This window comes from Hesperophylax consimilis, chromosome 5 (assembly GCF_061612785.1).
Source record: "Hesperophylax consimilis isolate HC1 chromosome 5, BYU_Hcon_1.0, whole genome shotgun sequence".
Taxonomy (NCBI): Eukaryota; Metazoa; Arthropoda; class Insecta; order Trichoptera; family Limnephilidae; genus Hesperophylax; species Hesperophylax consimilis.
In genome coordinates this window covers 1087015-1106596 of record NC_142840.1, presented here as the reverse complement: position 1 = coordinate 1106596, position 19582 = coordinate 1087015, and the positions used below count along the sequence as shown (strand labels likewise).

The window sequence follows — 19582 nt, the reverse complement described above, 5'->3', positions numbered from 1 at the left end:
TTATTAACAAACTGTTGACTTCAACTGAAATAAACTGAGTTGTAGATGTGTTGAAAAATCACTAAGCACAGTTTTATCATCCTTTTATATAAGTCTCAGAAAATGCATGCATCTTCCGATGTTATTTGGTGTTCGTATGTATATTTTTATTGAAATTTATTTGCTCAAAATATAAACTTAATTGATAAGTGAGTTATTACTCATTGGTATAATATATATGAAGATTTAATTTTCATAATTTCATAAAATGTTATACCTGGTTATTAATAAGATTATACTGTCTTTTGGTTTTTGATAAAAGTTGTTTTTTTGTTAATATTTTTATGATTGCTTTTTTTAGTTTAAGTTTAAAGTTTTTTTTTTTTTTTTTTTTTTTTTCATAGGAAGCAATTACTTTGTGGTTAGACATTATATTATAAAATAAAACACAAACACTTTGTATTTAACCACGAATTTTTTTTTACTGTTGTGGTTTAAATGCTTTACAACTTAACTTTTGTTATTGAGGGATCTTATATTATCTGGTAATTTATTAAAGAATTTAGTTTCATAGTTCTGTTGAACAAACGTTTTTTTTTACTTGTCACTTATTTTTCCCTGAGATTTTTTGTGTTTCTGAATAGTGTGGCTTTATTTAAAACATCTTCTTTATAAACTTGTAAAATTGGGTGATATATGAACAAAGTACACCCTTTAATTTCCCTTGTGAGAGAACATCATCATTATCTTGCTCCCCGATACTTCCTTCCATCTTTATAATTAAGTTATATCATATTAAAAAGATACAGACATATTTTCCATGGAACGCGATATCAAGACCGATAATTCCGAGAAAAGTAACAAAGTAACACACATTTCTATGCAAACCTTACAAGAATTATTTATAAAGCGTTACATGCTATCGGAATAAAACCCACCATTCAACCAAGCGATTCATTTTTTTAATCACATTAAAGAGGGAAATTGTAAAATAAGCATATAGAAATAAAACATTTACATAATGTGTATGATAATGAATATATAACTCATTAATAATATATTCATGTAAACATATGTATAGTTGGATAAGTTGTTCAATCGCGGTAAACGAGGGGGCGTCGTTGCATCGTTAAGCCCGACGCACCGTCCCTAATAAACATTTGTTAGTGCATTTTCATTTGCGTCAAACAATCAACGTCAATCACCCCCCGATCATGCAACCCCCCTCCCCCTGCCGCTCGTCTTTCCATCCGGAAGGGACGTAATGCCTCGTGGGGTGTTTGATGTCTAAGGAAGTAATCAAACTAATCGATGCCTTGAAGCCAGTCTTGCGAGAAAACGACTGACACCTTACCTTAATCCTTGACCCAAATTATTTTTGCTGAAATATTGCAATTTAATGTAACCAAATTTTAAATATCTAATCAATTAACCAAATTATGGTTCTGCGCTTTTTAAATGTAACTCTAAGAATTATAATATTTTAAAGGGTATTAACCCGTGAGAAATCACTGGATATTATGTTAGTACATCTAGTTAGTTAGTTAGTAAATAACACTTTCTTGAAGATAGAAAAAAAACAGCACGGAGAACTAAAAAAAATAAATCTGAAGATATGCACTTTTCAAATGTAGGATTAAAATAATTAATACTTAGGATACGTGGGGTCGTGAGTACTTTAGTACCTACAGACAGATCCTTAACCGAAATTAGTATGTTAAATTATATATGAAACAGAATACCTGTTAGTTGATGAATCAAAACCCCTGAAAATCCATACAATAATAGTCGAGAACAAAAACCCTGAAAAATCCATATAATAGTAGTTAAGCCCAAAAACCCTGGAAAATCCTTACAATTGTAGTTGAGCACAAAAATCCTGGAAAATCCTTACAATAGTAGTTGAGCACAAAAACCGGCAATTAGTTACTTCACACTTGGTTTAATTTGTTATTAGGTATGCTCGTGATTTAAATTAAATAGTTTTAAAATATATTTGTATTGCTCTCTGTGGTTATTGGTCTGTGTTTGTTTGCTTTTACGTAATTAATATTTGCATCTCGATCGCACCATCGCCTTCGATTATTTGCCCCTCACACAACTGGCATACAATAAATTCTTCAACAAATGAATATTTCCCCGTAAATTGCATTTTGTAAAAAATATTCAAATTTCCAATCAAAACCTTATAAATTGACACGATCATGGGCGCAACAATAGAGGGAACCAGCCCCCTAGATTTCCGTTTTCCCCCAATTATATTCCAAACCAAACGTCTATCAATCACCACTTCCCAGGTGCGTGTTGTTCGTCGTACCTTCCCACCTGACTGCTGAACAGTGCACGATGCAATAGAAACGGGAGGGGAGCATGTGTCGGCACATCACTGCAGAGTGCAGTGCCTTCACGGAACTTACAGGAAAATGCATTTTTATCTCTTGAATATGGAAATATATTAATTTATTTATTTATCACCAAACTACATTATTTTTTAAATGAAAACATTTGAAATGAATAGTTTACGATGAAAACGCGTTATTTTTCATGTGTTCGATGTTTATTAATTTCTACCATTCTTTAAATACCTGCCATTTTTACAAAAAGTTTTTTTTTCCTTTTTATTCACTTGCTCTATTCATTAAGGACGGGTTGTTTCGGAGAATTTGAACAATTATTCAAATTTCAACGTTAATTTGCGAGTTCTGTGAAAAAATATTTTCTAGTTCTGTTATTATTTCAGTTTTGTCAAGCAACTAGCCTATTATGATATAATATCAGAACTTGAATAGGACTTTCACAGAACTCGCAAATTAACGTTGAAATTTGATGAATTGTTCAAATTTTCCGAAACAACCGGTCCTCAGTATTTTATTATTTATTTACGGTGCAAGAAACTTCAAAGAGAATAATTAATTAAAAAAAGTTTGCAAATCAACCGATAAAGTCCAAATGGTTTCAGAAAACCAATATCTGTTTTATAAAAATATAAATACGAAATGCTTTTTTGTTCCCGATGTGCTTTATTTTTCTGCTACAGATATATATTTTTATGTCTACTATTCTGTGCATCTGTAGGTATGCAACCAGTGTCGTTTACCTAAATTATAAACTGTTTTTCCCCCACCGTAGTCAGATGAAGAGATGTTAGAGTCAAGGCCCATCTTTCATCGATTAAACAGCCTTGCGGAGCGTGAAATTTAAAAGCGAACGATTTTTATAAGAATTCAGTGAATTTCAGGCATTTCTACCCAACCTGAAATATTCACCTAACCTTTTTTCAACCCTTCCTGTGGGCTATGGGGTGGGTGGCTGCTTTGAATATTATTCGCTCGCCTCAAAAAGTTTCCTCGATTGAATCAGCATACATAAATATATCGCCATTGTCGGCTTCAGATCCTCAGGTGCAGGATTTTTTTGATGCCTTCCTATTCACGGAAAATGGGCAAAGTATGTTTTTCTATACAGAACGAGCAGCTCTACCGGGTTTTACATGTCCTTATACAATTCTAAAGTGGTTTTTTGTCGAATACAACATGTTTTTTTATTCAAAGCAAAAATGTGATCATTATTTTAGTGGTTTCAGTATGTATGAAGAAAAGATATCGGAAAAAGAAGAAAGGGGGCTGGTTTTTTTTCATATTTATTTCACTTGGATAATTAAAGTTTCCCGTGCAGGTAAAGAGATTGTTATTTATAGTTAACCATTAATCTTACAATATCCAATACCTGCAACACTCTTATCGATCAAACAAGCAATTTTTCATCCTCTTTCCGGAAATCCCAAACGATCATTCATTCATAGCCGAATTGAATCTCGCTTAGTTCACGCCATAACAAATGATCTACGCATAGTATGCAATAAACAAGTATTTTTGATCGTTTTGACGAATGCGTTTACGATTTCTTTTCATTTCCATGTCAAACGAAAGAAAACCGCCGTGTTATCCATCATCCCCCCAATTTATTTCTCCCCGATCTCCCCGAGCTCCGTCTCAATCAATACCCGCACTTCTTTTTCCTTCTTTCTTTCATCTTATATTATCGAACAGCGACATGTTAATCTTTCGCCCCTCAGGGGGAAACAGACTCTGTGGCAGTGAGGCATAAGCGCTGGTTTCGCTCGCTACAATGGCAGGACATGGAACGTACCCTTCTCTTTGATCAGGTTTTTTGATACAGCAGTTTCGAACAATTTGCAGTACATGAGGGCCAGGCCAGGATAATCCGATTCCGGTGGTATCCGAATGAATCCACCCTATTGAATGCGATAATGAGGTGTTCCCCTATTGCCGTTAATACAATAAAATTTCCATCACGGTTTCGCTGAAATCTCTATCACCCACCTCATCTCTTCTTCCATCTCATTATCGTCGGATTCCATTCTAATTCTTTTTTCTGAAAGCCCGCAGAATATTTCACGCTGGAGTTCTTCGATTAAATCGAATTTTGAAACTCGGCGATTGCACAATCGCTGGCATCAGAGGGCTTTGTAAATGTGATGAATAAAGGAAATCGAAAACTTCCTATTCATCATATTATTTTCCACAAATAAATAATGCTCCTTCAAAAACGCTCATGTAATACCCACGCCATGATATCGTGTAATTTGTATATCTCATTAAAAACATGCCTGACCAAAGCGTAGGTAGCTTTTTAATAAGCGGAGACCAATGTCACAATTCAACGTTCATAAAACTTTAAATATTCCCAGTATTTTTTCTGTTTTATTCATAAACCATCACGTAGATTTACGGATTCATTTGACAACGGTACTATGTAGGTACTAATAAAGTTTAAAAAAACTCTATTGAAGCTTCTTTTATTATGCTACAAAGCGGTCAGTTAATTACTTTTAGTAGTTCATTGATTTTGGCAAGCACTTTCAATTACTACTTGTATAACGTATAACCCTTGTGGGCACGCCCTCACACAAGCTGAACATTTAGCTTTTTGTTAAATTTACATAAAAATTCGTCGTAGTGCTAAGTGTATGAGTACCCAGACCTAGTACTAGTACCCAGCATAACGAGTTCACCGAACGAATCGCATGGCACGGAGTAATTACAAAGAACCCCCTCACAACAATCTGATATTTTAAACATGGCATTAATTCCTACAGAATCTTGACGCAGCCTTACAATGTAGCTCCGGATAAATATTCAGCATTTTGTCCCAACTACCTTCCAACAGTTTGCATCTTAATAAGGTCGTTACGTCTTGAAGTCTCCTTGCAAACGAGTATTTATCGCTGCCCCAAATAAGGACATTGCATATTTCTGTTCCGCAAACAAGGAAATACTAACTTATTAAGTACTCATTGTCTTGCCCGAATGGTATGATGGATCTCGTGTGCCTTTCTTCTTGTAACGTTGACACTTAGAAAGCAACAATGATTAACTATTTATTATGACAGTTTATGAGCAGTTTACTATGGAAGATTCATATTGTGTACATAAAGGGACATAGTATGGTAACGTAGTGTGTTAAATTCGCTGCAAACTATGCTATCACTCCAGAAAACAAATGTTGTAATAATAACATCACACAGAGTTTTTATCCCACGACAATTGTATTGGATTGAATAAAACACGATAATAATAAAATAATAATAATTTTTCCGGAAACTATAGAACATATTATATCGGGATGTTCTATACTAGCACCGTCCGAGTAAACATTTAGGCATAATCAAGTTTTAAAAATAATTCACCAAAGTTTGGTAATTAAACATAACTTGATTGACTGCCGTAATATAATACCATATTTATTATGAATACGAACCAAATTCATTTTTAGAAAACCAATTTTATAAAATATATTGTGATAAAACTATACTAACAGACCGAACGATTAGTCATAATAGACCCGATATAGTTTTACATGACAAAATTAAAAAAAAATAACTTATATCATTGATGTCGCTATTCCAAATTCCTGTAATATTCAAAAATCTGTTAATGAAAAAATAAGAAAATACACAGATCTAGGAAATGAGATAAAAAGAATTTGGCACAAACTATAAAAATGTTACCATTTGTTATTTTGGCTACTGGCATTATACCTAGCTCTCTCATCAAAAATTTAGGCGTATCTATCAAAAAATATATATATATAAAGATGCAAACGTCGGTCATGTTGAATACATGTAGATAACGAAAGATTTTTTAAATATTTATGTAGAGGGATCAGTAGGATTTATAGATGAAAATATCTGGAGTCGGTGAATTAATTTCCTATTTGATCTCTGGTGGGTTGACGTGTTGTTTTTGTATTGTTTTGTATTTATTTTGCTTATATAATGCACTTGCATAATGTTGATTGACTAGATCATTTGTGGAAAAGTGTGTGGAAGGGTTTTGTTTTTCCTATGCTGTAATAGAACTGGGATGCCAAGAACTCGGTATAGTGCAGTTTTCATTCCCCGCCTTAATTCCTTTTCTATTTACCCGGAGTCCGAAGTGCCGCGAGAACAGAAGGCGGAAAAGGTGACAGTAGGTGGCTTATTCTCTTCACACCGACCAGCTCAGCTTAGCTAATTCCATACACCATTGTAAACCTACCAACTACGGCCTACTTCATACATTTTGGGAGGCGGGTTTGTGTACCGCCGCACCAGGTACCATTTATTGGATAAGTGGTACCAAGTGGTTCGCTACGTTTGGTGATTTATCAGGGGTGAGGTGTGTTCAGGATGCGCTTGCCCACCAGCTACGTGGCTTGCCAGATCGGGAGAGGCTGGTTTACTAGCTCCAACTGGTCTCTCGACCCATCGCATCGCCTTGCACCGCAGTGAGAGGGATATATTCATATGTCCGTCACTAATGGACAAACTGATCCCTAGATTCCTACCCAACCCTCATTTTACCTACACAGAACTTCCTCTCCTTCCTTTCCTTAAAAAAAAACCCTCCACACAGCATCCTAAAAGATGATATGGGCCTTAGGGAAATTTCATAAATTAAAATTTCGAACCAAAAAATACATTTAAACAATGTTTTAACCGTTTGAGTGCCAAAAAAAATCATACAGTTCCTTGTAAAATGCCACCAAAAAAACATTATTTTTTATGAAACTATATATTTTTTTAAAACCCCATAAATTCTTTGAATTTTCAAGAATTTCGATGATTTTTTCGGTGTTTTACTAAAGAATATTGGTTTGGAATCACGCGGAGGAGGATCCGAAGTCCAGGCGTTTCGAAAAAATGAGAATTTTACGTACAGACGTACGCGCAAATCAGAACACGACTGACGCAATCGACGGAAATCGACGATCGGCAATCTTCGTTAAAACACGAATCGACGAAAGTCGACGATTGGCACCCAAACGGTTAACATTTTATTTATATTTCATTATGTTAACATATTAGGTTGTACCTTTTGTTTTTGTTTTAATAATTATATTAACACACCAAAATTGTAAAAGTTGTCTCTTAAATAATGAAAATTCTAATTCATGTATTTTATTTTTGAAAAGACAAATAAACGAAATCACATCCGTACTAGATATTTGCTATTCTTTTGATTGATATAAGAATATTCAGTTTGGTTGGGCGTATTAGCCAATCCAAAATTAAGTTTTGTTGTGAAAAAAAGCCCCAATCGTATTTCTTGATTTTTTTCAAATCAAATCGTTAACTTCTTGTTCTATTTCCGAATATGATATATTTTAGATTGCATTCCAAAATTACATTTTTTTACGAATTACATACTTTAAAGATATAACAGTGACGCTCGGCTAGCAGTCTGACTAATCGAGTTCGAATCACGGAGCTAGACTCTCTCCTTCCAAGACTAATAATGATTTAACCATATGTACGAAATATCTTGTTTAGATTTTTAACAGAATCGTGACTACGTAATAACGGGTTGTTTTACAGAATTTTAAAGTTACATCAAATTTCAAAGATAATATTCATGTTCCGTGAAAGTCCAATTCCTATTGAAGTTATGTCACTGTCCAGTCCAAGTATAATGAAACAACCGGCTTATGATGACATATTAACCCTTAAATGCATACTGTTGTAAAACTGCAACATACCGTTCAAACCACCTTTAACTCTTTGGTGTATACTTAATCCATGCCGTTTTAGAATTATCAAGTTCACGGTAATATATTTTATCGAGTGGCATCACCTTTTTTTTCTTTCGCGAATGTCAAATGTCACTTTTTCTTTAACAAAGTGAAGATTCTCGAAAATTGGTTGGAGGTTAGAATTAAAGTTTTGTTTTGCTGTTATTATTTTGATTTTCTTAGGTAAGTACATACAATAATACAATACTGATATGTAATAACTCGTATTTTTCCGGTACACTTATTAGTTTTGAGAAATTTTTTTAGGTTTTTTATTATTTTTTCATACGTAAATTATTCATATTAATTTTTATTAAATACATGGTGTTGTAAACCTGAAACAATTATTTTTAATCAAATATCATTAAAAAATTACAAAAAAAAAGTAAATTCTTTATATTTCCTTGCATATGCATGTAAATATCTACAAAATATAGGATGGAGGACTTAGCCAGCCGAGGAATTGAACACGCGACGCTCGGGTGAGACCCAAGCGCTATGCCCACTCAACCACTGACCGGTCAATATATAAACAAATATGTAAATGTTCGTTTGATCAAAATCTTATCTTATCTCAGAAAGATCTTCACCAATTTGTTTGAAATGTTAACACTACGTTGCATTCGAATACGTGTGTGTTTTATATACCTTTATTATATAGATGTCACCTGTGACAGGTAAAAAAATGTTTTCTTTGGAAAACAGTGCCATCTATTGGATAACAATGCTTTTTTAATGCCAATAACGTACCATGTGTTGGACGTAAAAGCAACACGCGCTGTTGTTTCTCTGTCTGCACAGATATACTTAGTCTCAGCAACTCGTGGCGTGGTACAGCTAGTTTTAAAAAACAATTCTACAATATGGATAATGATATTATTGTCTTTTACGATGGCTCGAATATTTTGTAGATTCAGCATCGCCCATTGAAAATTGCGTTCCAGACTGTCCAATAATTATTAGTCAAAGTCTGGAAAGCAATTTTTTCACCATACCCGAAATTCGCTTTGATTTGAATCCGGAACCGAGTTCCGGCGGAAGCGAGTTCCGCCAACGTCGCTCACAATGGTTGGCCTGACCACCGGCAACGGCATCGCGGTCCCTCACCGTACTCCTCGCGCCCTTGCCACCGGTGCCACCCGCCCTGCTACCACCTCCAGCCCGGTGCAAAGAACAATGCAGTTTAATTTTGCACGAGTCTGGCGCATTGTAGCCGGGGGCGCACGGGGGAGGGGATCCACCCGGTAGACTTAATCTAGCCATGACTTTCTTATGAGGCGAGCCTGTAAATCTTTCAAACGACGATGAAATGCTGACGTCGTATACACTACATGGTTATACATAGAATGTACTAAAAGTTATATTTTAAATATCTTCAATAAACTGTTGTTTTTCGATATTTGTTACTTTTAAATTCGTAATATACTCGTATGTACATATTATATTTTATAACTTACTATTCTGACATTTTACGGCGAGGGTAAAAGGGGATGAAACGCAATACAACTCTGTACAGTAACACAATCTTTGCTCCTTCTAACACGAACTTCTCCTCTGACGAACTCTTCAGATATTACTGATATTATATTATATTAGATATTATATTCTGTTGCTTATTTCTGTTGTTTATATTGTTACTTATATTTTTGTTGATTTTTCGTTGATTTTTGTTGATATTCTGTCTCTATAATTATATTTAATTTTCTTATTGTACAATATTTTGTAGTATTTTACAGTATTTTTGAAAATATTCTTTTTCTATTTTTGTAACTATACATATTATTATCTATATTATATAAGCACATAGACTAGCTCCCCAGTTTGACCCAAGAATATTTCTCTACAAATTGGGTAAACAAAAAAAAAGTGATATCTGATATGAAATGTAATATATTTTTATCTCTTGTGAATATTTACTTTTTTTTCTAAATAAATTGTGATATAAATGACTTAAGTATCTGCATAATTTGAAAGTGCCGTCTTCTTAAAACGTTCCCTTTTAACTCGATTTTCTTTATACTTTCGGTACATTTGTTCTATACTAGTATGTACATAGTATGAAATAATTATTTCCTCAATAACGTCGGCGTTGCACTCATTTCGGTTATCTTTATAAATTCTTGGGAAAACTGTTTTCCTACAAACACGCCACTCTATATAGATCTTATTTCCATTACATTTAGTTCACTTTTGTCTTTAGAATAAATTCACCTCCCTTTTGTTTGCCATATTGCGTACTGTCTATACATTTATTTTTTAGCTATAAACATGGCTTCATGCATATGTTTTTTAGTAATAAAAATAGCTTTCACCCATTAAGAATGATTTTTTTCACTTTTTTTTATAAACTATGGTTTCCATGTAGAAACAAACTTATTTATAAAAAATGCAATAAATGAGAGTAAACAAACATAAATACGATTCTCGAAGAGTGTCTAAGATAAACAGTATAGAGTTGGTAAGGTAATCACAAAATTATAAAATAAGAACCTGTGTAATATATATATTTCAAGGAACAAATTATTTATCAAAATGTTTTTTTTAAGCGAAACTGCTGTTACATGGAATATACAAACTTATTTTAACAAATACAGAAAATGGGGGTAGATACATGTACAGATGATTACAAATAGAAGAGCATCAGAGAATAAACAATACAGAGTTGGTAATAGTGATCACATTATTGTAGGGTATGGGTTCCTAAGAATAGGAGCGCCAGGTTTTGAAGTTTCCGGAAATTGTTTGGTTTCGGTTTCCTCCTTATCGTATATCTATGTTTAATGTCCACCTATTATATAATATTTTAATGCTTTCCTGTTTAATATAATATTTTAATTTTAAAGTTCTTATTTTTCGTGCACTGTTACTGTCTTTTATTGTTGTCCTCTACTAAAATAGCACTGTTATTGTTAAATTTTATTCTCTGCTTTTGTGTAAACCGTTTATTCTTTATTTCATATTATGTTATTAATTTTTATTTAAAGGAACACAATAGGAAATTTTATTTTTAAGTTTATTATAGCTAAGCGCACTTGAAATGAAACAACACAAAACTGCGCTATATAAATACTATGTTATTATTATTATTAGCGCCTATACATTCATCAACTCTATACAACGGCACTGCAAAAACAGATGTATATAATAAAAAGTAATCGTTTGTCTTACCTTAATGCCCTGTTTATAAATAAATTTTGTTAACGTATATTAAATTTCACAACGCAAGGTATACTGATAGGCAATTGAATTCCAAGTTTTACCAATTCACACATGAAGTTTGGAAAATTATCATTGCTAGGACATTCAAAATGTTTATTTATTATTCTAAAATTTCGCAAGTTTTTATTATTTTGAAATTATCATTACGATCGCTTAGTAATTTGATCGTGATCTTTGTTTCCGATATTTTATCAAATAATCTTAGGCTTCGGGACCAATATCACAATTCATTCAAATCGGATTAACTTTATCGATTCCACATGACGAAATGTCGGGTAAAAAGAGGCTGAACTGTCTCTGCTCTTATTCTGCATCACGAAGTCATCGTATGTGGCCATATTCGTAATACATATTGCCAACAAATGAGCTAGTTTTGAACCACTGAGACGTGATTCAATGATATAATACGTATCTTTTAGTAGACGTCGCGGTGCACGATCAAGGGGTATTATGGGAACTTATTCATGAAATCCAACTTATTTCTTAATTTGTATTTTATTCTTTCAGGGTTTAAAGAGTCCTCAAGGCATTTTCACTCAAGTCCTTTCAGCTTGATTGACCTTATAACACGACTTCACATTTCGGTGATAAATTACTAATAAATCTAAACGAATCATGAAAGAGAACAAGACACAGAAAAATTAAAATGGAAAGGTCTCAACTGGAAATCGAACATAGGATCTTTTTCATGTTTTGTTCAGATTAATTAATAATTATCCTCTTCTTCAATGATTTATTACATTTATGCGTATAACCTGCAAAGTTATTCCAATAAAAATATTTTATTTATTTATGTGAATAAAACTTAAAAGTGTTTTGAATTTCATCAATAAGTATAAAAATTTTGCTTTAAGCTGGTCCTTCCATATCTTTCAAAAGCTTTCATCAATCTCGGAATAAACTATGGAATTGTATAAAAAGACAAACCTCGGGCACTTTTCTTCATTTATACCGATATGCCACGCAATTTAAATCACAACTAAAATGGTTTTTCATTCTTAAAAGATGAACTCTAGTATCGTGAATATTGCAAACCATTTATCTTTCTAATTTGTTTCTAATGTAATATAATTCAACTTCTCATTCAATCACGGCCACGGGAAGAAAAAACTTGGAAATATTCATTTAACACCGTTTTTATTATTCCTAGGACTATATTACATTTATCACTGAAAACTTATTTTTATTATTACTTATGGAATTGGATTGTAATCTCGGGCGAATTCGGAAGTTAGAGCTAGCATAATACTAAATCCTATGTAATATTAAGTTTAACGATATGTAATGCAAGTTACAAATCCTATGTAACATTAAGTTTGGCTATATGTAATGCAAGTTACAAATTCTATGTAACATTCAGTTAGCGATATGTAAAGCAAGTTACAATTCCTATGTAACATTAATTTTGGCGATTTGTAATGCAAGTTACAATCCAATAATAGATGGTCCATTATACTTGGTTTTCGAATATATTGCATGAAAAATTATTTTATATCAAATGCTTTAAATCGAAATTTTGTAGTTCATAAGCCAGCCACAAAAATGCTTCACTAAATTGCCTCTCCATAATTCTTTGCTTTATCTTTGAAAGTTGCCCATTTGGCCCTCGGATAAGATTCTGCAGCACGATCCGAGATCGCATTCCTCAGATGAAATCTTTGCAGATTGCAATATTTAAAGATTTTTCGCTGCGATATCCGAAATGCATTATGCTGTCAATACGTCATCCATGTTTGTCACGTTTATGGTTCAATATTTTGCCATTTTGAAACGTGACAAAAGCAAACAATGGGGTTTTATTTATTTGGACATTGAAAACCTTCACGATGTAGTGAATGTGATACTTGATTCTGCCATACAGAGACTTTATTTATTTGAACAGTGAAAACCTTCACGGTTTAGTGAATATGATACTTGATTCTTCCATACAGGAACTTTATATATTTGAACAGTGAGCACCTTCACGATGTAGTTATTGTGGTACTTGAATAGCCATACAGGAACTTTATATATTTGAACAGTGAAAGCCTTCACAATGTAGTGAATATGATACTTGATTCTTCCATACAGGAACTTTATTTATTTGAACAGTGAAAGCCTTCACGATGTAGTGAATGTGATACTTTATTCTGCCATACAGGAACTTTATTTATACGAACCGTGAGCATCTTCACGATGTAGTGATTTTGGTACTTGATTAGCCATACAGGAACTTTATTTATTTGAACAGTGAAAGCCTTCACGATGTAGTGAATGTGATACATTATTCTTCCATACAGGAACTTTATTTATATGAACAGTGAGCATCTTCACGATGTAGTGATTGTGGTATTTGATTCAGCTATACAGGAACTTTATTTATTTGAACAGTAAAAGTCTTCACGATGCAGTGAATGTGATACTTGATTCTGCCATACAGGAACTTTATTTTCATTTCAAACTACAAAAAACATTAATCTTTTATTATGTCTGCCTATATGTACATACGCCTTACGTAATATTAAGGACTATTAACGGTACTAATAAAATTTATAAAATTAACGTGACCTTCTCCCAGTCATTTAAAACGTAACGGGACGCGTTAATGCACTTAAAAATATCTTAGAGAACATTAATCAATACTAAGCAGGCGAGTTTCCCCATAAATAAAATTTAATTCGACATATCTGTAATAAATTTGACTTGGGGTGAAATCCACCCCCTCCCGGTGAATGGGTTGCCTGTTACCAAAGTGATAATTATATCCTGGCATATAACGAGGTCTAGCGTACCAACCCTTAAACGGCCGGACCATTTACTATTTCAATAATAAAACTCTCGCTCATTTTTGTTATCACGATTTCATGTGACTAATTGGAATATAAAATTAAAACGTTTTGGTTATTTAGTGGTGTTTAGCCTTTTCGATTTTCCTCCTTGTTCTTAACCGTACAATTCGGGTAACTTTACAGTTTCCATCATTCTAACATAATTTTCTTTCAATATTAACAATAGAAGTACGGACCGTACGTTGTAATATTGATTAGAATAAAATACAATTTTAAAAATAATATTTTTGTGAAATATCCTCCAAACCCTTTACAATGCAATAAAATAACCTTAAATTCTTTTTAAATTGCCCAAAAATAGTTATATTATTAAATTAAATAATTCTTCTCAAATTCAAGAAGGCCTTATGAAAATGTTAGCAATAGTTGATCATTTACTCGTTTACAGATTTCGCTGCTGTGAAAAGGTTCGGATTTGTGGGATAAACTGAGACTGGGCGTATCGAAGTGTTGTTTTAACTCGACCCTTTTGCATCTCGTATATCTGTAAATATGTTTGAACTTACCGTTAACAGTTTAAGATGGTTGCTGTTTTAATAGTTTAGTAAAGAGTATTTTTTCAAATGTGAAAACGTCATGTTTAATTTGACTTTCTTATTCGTATTAAATATTATGGTACTTATTACCTGACTGAAGTATCATTGTACCTATGTACCTGACTGAAAAAGTTTGAAAAACGATTCAGTTAGGTACATAGGTATCATATGTACACGACTGAAGAAAGTTTGAAAAACGATTCAGTTAGGTACATAGTTATCGGTGATCGGATAAATCATCAAAATAATAATTCATCACATCTTTAAAAAGTTATATAAAGTCATGGAAAGTAATGAAATAAAAACTTTATTAACTGGGTTAAGTAGGTTAGGTGAGGTAAAGTTTTAAAAAAATCGTTTTTAATGACTTTTTATCACTTTTTAAAAGTGTGTTGAATAGTCATTGTGTTGAGTTAGCATGGAACCATAGTTATCATATGTACCCGACTGAAGAAAGTTTGAAAAACGAATTGTTGTTGAGATTCTATGGACATTTTTTTAACCTTACTTGTATTTTTTTAATATTATATAAAATGTTAGGTATTTAATTAACTTCTTTACAAAATTTTGAAAATTAGAATCGCACCTTTTTGGACGCGAGGTCTACTATTCAGAGCACTAGTTTCATTATTTTTAGATTTAGGTACCACGGGTATGGACATGAGTCTTTGATCTCTATTATCTATGTTCGAATGTCACTTTGGATTAATTGTTTTCTAATAAAATGTTTTTGTTTGCAGGTATGTTGAGGTCGGCCTTTGATACGAGCGAAAGAGCCAGATCTAAAGAAAGTGAGTGAAACATTCTTATCTGCTGTTGTCCATGTGGTTATTAGAACAATTCTTTCATAGAAAACCTTACGTCAATCCATGTTGTTTTTAGGCTGATATTCAATAGGTATTAGGCATCAAACCTCTGCAATGTAGTTGATATCACGGCTACCTAAAAAGAGTGAAAATTTAGTTATTTATTTTACGAACAAAAAAGGTAAAATCGCTGAAAAAATGGTGGAAATATTTTTTAGTCAATGTTGCTCTTCCGTTTCCGGAGCCGTCGGGTTCGCAGACATTTCCCTCGCGTGACCTCGGGGCTTATCGTTCCGAAAGGATACGACTTTTTAAATTTAATTTAACGCTGGGACCTACAAATTATTTGTGTACGTAGTCAAAATGGAATGCCAATTTTCGAAAGGTTATTTCGCTGTCATTATTCCCGGCGTATTCCCAGTCTAAATCATTTACAGTTATTTCACTAACCAGGTTGGGTGAGGTTTTTATGTATCCTTATTTATTTCACATTTCCTTTAATTATTTATTATTATAAGAATACATAAGTATAATAATAGTTTTAATAATTATGAGTCGGTGAATTATTTTCCCATTTGATCTCTGGGGAGTTGACGTGTTCTTGTATTGTTTTGTATTTGAAAAAAAAATGCACTTGCATAGTGTGGATTGCCTAGAAGATCATTTGTGAAAAAGTGTGTGGAAGGGTTAAGTTTTTCCTGTGGGGAAGATTTAACCCAGACATAAAATCGGAAAAAAATAATACTATTATAAAAGAGAAAAATATATAATATAATTATAGATAGTAATGAATGAAAGTTTATTTTTGTCCGACTTTATGTCCGGGTTAAATCTTCCCCGCAGGAAAAACTAAACCCTTCCACACACTTTTCAACAAATGATCATCTAGTCAATCCACATTATGTTAGTGCATTATATAAGCACAATAAATACAAAATAATACAAAAAAAACACGTCAAATCACCAGAGATCAAATGGGAAAATAATTCACCGACTCCAGATATTTTCATATCAGAGGGCACGGCTCGGTAGAACTTCTAATTGGACCTATAAATCCTACTGATCCCTCAATATAAATATTTAAAAAATCTTTCGTAATCATACGTGTATTTAAAATGACAATAATAATAAATAATAATTTTATTATTATTTTATCATTACTGTCTTCATCTGGTTAACAATGTAATGCGCTAAAGTTTCTGTTAATAGACTATGAAACCTGTAATGCGACTCCACGAGTATTTAAAGACGAATTATTACTAGATAATATCCTTAACAGAACGTTTTCAAAAACTTAATACATTATGTGGTCTGTTAGCATCCGAAGTTGCGACCATTTAGCTGGGAAACGAAGCGCGGACTTCCACCGTACAATAAAGCTGTCACCAATAAGTTAGATGGTTTGATTCCCGCAATAATGTGGCAAGTTTTTTCATTGGTGTCGATCATTAAATTGCAAATTGTTCTTTAAGAATGGTTGACAAATGGGCCTATTCATCACGGCCTTTCACGAGAAATGATTTGGCCTTTCGGTAGGCGTTAGTAGGGGTGTATTCAATAACTCCCAAAACCCTCCCCTCCCTTCCCGCCCACCCCCCCGGCGAGTTAACTCCCGGGGCACGATACATTATTCATTTTGACTTGAAAAACTTTTTCAAAATGACTTTGCCTTTTTTCGGCAGTATTCGTATTTTCATAGTTCTGTATTTTGCTTTATACCCCGGAATTTACGTCTGTTTTATTATTGTATGAACAGAAGTGTGGATTTATGTTTGTTCTCTTCACCCCGTTTGCTAAACACCTCATGATTGAGATGCATTACCAATATTTCATAATATTACCTCTCCTTTGCATTAGTTGTAAGAATCAATGGTTATTCTAATGACAACGGTAGATCGAACACTCTCATATACTCGTTACTCGATAGCCAGCCAGTAGAACGTATAAATATAATACAACACGTGGCTTGACAGAGCCAGGAATCTTGTTAGCATAAGTACTTCCGCCCTTGCGTCCCACAAATTCAGCCTAAAGTAATCCTAATTGAAAAAGAAATTCTGATAAAGAACCACAATTTTTCGCTCTAATAAAATGGCGTCTTATCTGAAATGCGATTTTTCGCAGACGCCTTCATAAAGCGCGGCCACCTTTCATTCCGCCGGCGATATTATTATACAGCGAGCGCTAATTTTCTCCAAAAACGGGTGTGAAAAAATGTATTTGACTAAAACGAATTGACGGCTGGTAAAGCGATACGGTGGGATTCCCTCGACCTGTGCTTTTCTATTTTGCCTACACTTTTTTCTTATATTCTCGCGTATTGGAGAAAACTACGGCGAAAAAAATACGAATTATTTTAAGTTATTAAATTATCTAGCCCAATTTTTACACTAATAACAATTTCTACGTCTGATTCAATTTATGCAGTTCATGTTCTGAGTTAAGGGGTTTTGCCATCTCAGCTTTTAATAAAATTGATTTTGTTCCTGTGACAAATAGTGAATATTTGCAGTTGAATATAAACCGTCAGTAAAATAATAATAAACCCCTTCAGTTTTTTTTCAAAGTAATCTATTTGTGGAACGAATGAAAGCTACTTTTATTTATAAAAATAAAATCAGTCCGTTGTTCGCGTGCTTCTTAAGGACGTATTAAGAATCACTCCAAAAAATCGAGAGCTAAATATATAACATTTTACTGTAAAGGGCGTATCGGAAAGCATTTTTTTCACACAACCAACTTATTTATCAACATGAATTATTTCACTCATATAAAAACTCCAATAAAAGTATCCCAAATCGCTTTTCCGTGTAGTTATATCATTAGCTTTGTAGCTACTTTTCTTTTCGCAAAACCGTAAATAAATTTACCTGAATAGATTGAAAAAGTGTCATAATATGAAATAGGTCAATAATTTTAATTTTTTCAATCGAGTTTCTGCGTATAAAAATAAATATCGCGATTTTTTTAACGTTTGACGGCGGCAAACGAACGCCGTTATGCGATCGTTATTTTTAACGGCGCCTTATCGCAGTGACGTCGTAACCGTTACGTCCGAGTAGCCATGGCGGCCCAAGTATGAAGATTTCCTTCAAACTCCTGACTAATCAAGTACCTACCCCCGCGATAACTGCTCTTACCCGCTGCAGTTAAGATGGGAAGATAACTTGTGGTAATATTCTTTCCGCTCGAAGTTTCCCCTTTCAGGACCTCCCTTCAGTTAGTCAGGAAATGTCTGGGACGTATCCGTTATTAATTCCGTCTGCTGTGCACTCTTCAGATGAGGCCGAGGTCAATTTGTTGGCAGATTAACTTGTTACGTGTGGTGGACGGAACTCGTTGTTGGCGGGGCTTATGTAGCCACTGGGGTAGTGGATCCACTGGGGCTAGTGGATCCACTGCGGCCATCGGGGCTACTGAAGGCACTAGGGCGGGAGTGGTAATGGGCGGGACAAATGTGCCAGTAACGGCGCGTTAACAATCTTATTTGGGGAGAATTGTGATTGCAGGATTAAAAGGGCGGCTTTATGTACCATCTCTAAGAAACGAGCAAGATGTATTTCTTGGGAAATTAGTATTGACTGAAGAGGAGAAAAAGTTCGCGGAGAAAACTGTGAGCTCGAATAAGAATGTGAATAGCATCTCAAAGAATTAGTACTTCAAATGAAAATATTATTACGTTTGGTGATAGTTATTGATTTCAAGCAGTAGTAATAGGAATCCGATTCATGTGCAATTCGAGTAATTTATATTTATTGTCAGCATTTTGTATTTATAAAATACGATTTTGGTTATTTTGGTTAGTTTGAAACAAAATCATATTGATCTTCGAAATGACTTTTATTTTCGATTAAATTGCTCCGTAAGTAGGAAGTACCTTACCCTGCCGCCATTTTAAGTCTTATTAACGCCCCATTTGCCGAAGCTCACCTCCTTTCCCTCTCTCACCGTCCCCGCCCCTACAGCGGCCATTAGGCCCTTATCGTGTAAAAGAAATAACTACTAGGACCAGAATACTAATTCTGCTTCGAGATACTTACTCTAAAATTTTGCAACTTTCGTAACTTCTCTGGCGTTAAATGTCTTAAATCCTTCCACTTACTTTCGTTGAAGGATCGCGAGTGATTTCAATCAGACCAAC

The 19582-nt window shown here is 33.7% G+C and overlaps 1 protein-coding gene across 1 annotated transcript in view; it reads left to right on the top strand.

The window, feature by feature from the left end:
- The window catches only part of Ten-m (teneurin transmembrane protein Ten-m), a 540838-nt gene that overhangs the window by 452570 nt on the left and 68686 nt on the right, over positions 1-19582 (top strand). Inside the window, exon 6 of the mRNA XM_089631518.1 lies at positions 15376-15426. Within this exon, the coding sequence (XP_089487644.1) occupies positions 15376-15426 (51 nt within the window). The remainder of the gene's footprint in view (positions 1-15375; positions 15427-19582) is intronic.